Genomic DNA, 3,030 nt, shown 5'->3' with positions numbered 1-3,030 from the left:
AATAAATTATTATTTTATTAACAAATGATATTCATAAAACTATACGAAGAAGACTAATTAAAATGAAACCAACGAAAAAATTAATAAATAATAATGATAAAAATAATTTTAAATTAATCAAAGAATTAGAGTTGAGATTAAAACTAGTCTCAAGGGAATAGAAATAAGAAATAACTTTAGGATTGAAAAAAAAGATATAGAAAGTTCTTATAATAATATGAAGAATGTTCTTAATTTTTTTAAATTATTTATTACGTCATAAGATTTTAACTCAGTTCATTTGAGATTTATGAAAAGAAAAAATTCATTAATTCTTTTACAAAGTGAATTTACAATATCTTTTGAAGTAGTTGCATTAAAAAATGAACCATTACCATAACTCTCCACAGTAAGTTACAGTGTAAGGAGAAGATGTTGGAACAAAACAAGTTTTTGATGTTGAAATTTTAGAGGAGAGACTATAATATCTATTTCTTACAGCATGTGCAGTTCTTCCTTTTAACATGTTAGCAATTTTACTCCATGAGTTAAGATATTTTCCATGCCCTTGAATTATAACAGAGTCCTCTTTAGGTGTCCATTCGCTTGTGTCAATCATTGGAGAGATATGATTTATATAACGTTCTCTACACTGCTTTCTGGATCGACTCCCAACAAACTCAGCAATTGCAACCCATCGAGACTTTCCAAATTTATTTACAGCATCAAGTAATTTACGGTCTTCTTCAATAGACCAGTTACATGCTGGTTTTCTGGCAACTTTCCTTGTAAAACTTATAGGAACAGAATTTGAGATAGGAGATTCTTGTACAACTTGGTTGAAACAAGAATTTGTGTTTTGAGGTGATTGCATAATAAAAATAAAGACTGTGTGTTTAGTTTTATATAGGTCTTTTATTTCATATCTTAGAAAACTTTGAAGTCGCGGGAGTTAGAGACATATGAAAAGATTGCGATAAATAATAATTTTAATAATAAGAAATAACTATTCTTAAATATTTGATTTTTAAATTTTCTTCATAAGAACTTCAGAAAAGAAGATTTTCTTTTTGATGAGTCATTACCCCCTTCATTTTTTTTCTATGACAAAAAGATATGGTTGTAATGATAACAGGAAATTTTTTAAATACAAACATAATATTATGCTCTTTTCAAATAAGAAAAGAAACAAACTTAATTTTATTTAACTACCAAAATAGAAAAAAATATTCTTTGTCAAATAGTTATAACAGTTAATCAAAAAGTGATACTAGAAAAAGGGGTGTAGACATTTTTAAATAAAGTAACTAACAAAAGCTTCTACTTTTTTTATTTTAGGAAATAATGAAACAACACTAATTGAACCTTATTTAAAAAATTAAAAAACAAATCCAAATTGTTATCAAAAGAATTATCTTTGATACCGTTTGAAATTTCTGATATTTTATTAAAATAAATTAGTTAAATAAAACCTAATGATGAAATAGAGTATTTTATTTAATATTCTTCATAATGAACAATAGGACCTTTAAGATTCTCAGGATCAAAATACTTTAAATTTTCAAGATAAATAGCTGCTGCATATCCTGAAATTCCCATTCCTATTAAACATCGATAGTCATATGCTTTTCTTAAACACTCTAAAGCCTTTTTTTTACACCACTCTTCCAAAATAGTTACTGTTTGACAGTATTTTAATAATACTAATGAATATTGTTCTAATATAGCTGCATATAGTCTTCCATGTGAAATATCACGATGAAATTCTGCAATAGGTAATAGAACTTCTTCTGCAATTTGAATAGGATTAGAACATGCTTGTGTCATAAAATAATTTCTTAATGCTTTAAATAAATACATATGATATGGACTCATTTTTCTTAAAGGCCTAAAGAACCAACGATAACGACTTTCATGTTTAAATTGCATAATAGCCTTTTCTTCTGCTTCATAAAAAAATATTTCTTCTTGTGTTGATTTTCTTTTACAAGTATGACAAATCCATTCATTTTCATCAGGATAAATAAGTCCCCCACAATAAATACAATCAAAAACTCTCCAATTATCTATTCCTTTTGTACATAACACACAATCACAATCAAACCCATAGTAGTCATGATAATATCTTATTCTTTTAGAATTAACATTAGGAAATGAATATGAAATTGTTAACTCTGTTCCAACTTCAATATCTTTTAATGCTGTGTAATACATAGTATCACCAACAGTATGCCATCCCATATTTTCTGAACATGAATGATTAACCAAACTACATCCCATAAAAACACCAAATCCTTCTTGAAAGTCTAATGAAAAAGAATTTGTATGAATCCCATTAACAATTTTTCTTAATTCATCTAATACAACTTCATATTTAAATTGATATGAATTATTTTTAAATTCATTAAACATCCATTGTACATGATTTTCAAATTCATTTTCTCTACTTGGATTTTGTGCTAATTGTGCAACAAATGAAGGTGTAGCAGTAGCATCTCCTTCATAAACTTTTTTAATTAACTCAAATGTTGAGTCTTTATTTTCGTCTTTAGTTTCAGGACCAATATATAAAATAGATGCTCGTTCTTTAAATACTAATTCTCCAGCTTTTATAGGTCGACAACAAATGACACCTCGTCCTTTCCCAGGAATATCTTCCATAACCCATTTTCGTTTAGGGAAATCACCTTCAAATAATTCTTCATATGAATTATAAATTGGCATATTTTTTCTATCAATAAAATCAGTTCTACTGGGTATGGAAATGTCATAGTTATGATCAATAGAATCATTAAACTCTGGATATATTCCTTTCTGCATTACTTTAATTCTCGAAAACCACTTCGATCTTCCTCTTATTTTTTTTATTAGTTCATATTATTTCATTATGATAAAATAAATTATATTTTTACTATTCTTTCTACAAACACAAAAAACAAAAGAAACTTTTTTGATAAATTAATAAAAGTTAATTTGTTAATTTGTTTTTTCATCTCCATCTAAAAGTGCTTTAGTTTCTTCTGGTTGTTTAGCAGCATCAAGATGAGAATA

The 3,030-nt window shown here is 26.5% G+C and overlaps 2 protein-coding genes across 2 annotated transcripts; both read right to left on the bottom strand.

Moving 5' to 3' along the window:
• Window positions 1–370: 370 nt before the first annotated feature.
• Window positions 371–853, bottom strand: ENU1_084970 (myb family DNA-binding domain containing protein; the record flags this gene model as incomplete). The annotated part of the gene is made up of 1 exon (XM_008858817.1): window positions 371–853. One exon carries the CDS (start codon window positions 851–853, stop codon window positions 371–373), a length of 483 nt encoding a protein of 160 aa, XP_008857039.1.
• A 623-nt stretch (window positions 854–1,476) lies between these two features.
• Window positions 1,477–2,799, bottom strand: ENU1_084960 (hypothetical protein; the record flags this gene model as incomplete). The annotated part of the gene is made up of 1 exon (XM_008858816.1): window positions 1,477–2,799. One exon carries the CDS (start codon window positions 2,797–2,799, stop codon window positions 1,477–1,479), a length of 1,323 nt encoding a protein of 440 aa, XP_008857038.1.
• Window positions 2,800–3,030: the final 231 nt, after the last annotated feature.

This window comes from Entamoeba nuttalli (assembly GCF_000257125.1).
Source record: "Entamoeba nuttalli P19 unplaced genomic scaffold asmbl_3883, whole genome shotgun sequence".
Taxonomy (NCBI): domain Eukaryota; phylum Evosea; order Mastigamoebida; family Endamoebidae; genus Entamoeba; species Entamoeba nuttalli.
Note: the sequence above shows the minus strand (reverse complement) of the source record. Positions and strands in the feature narration are given on the sequence as shown.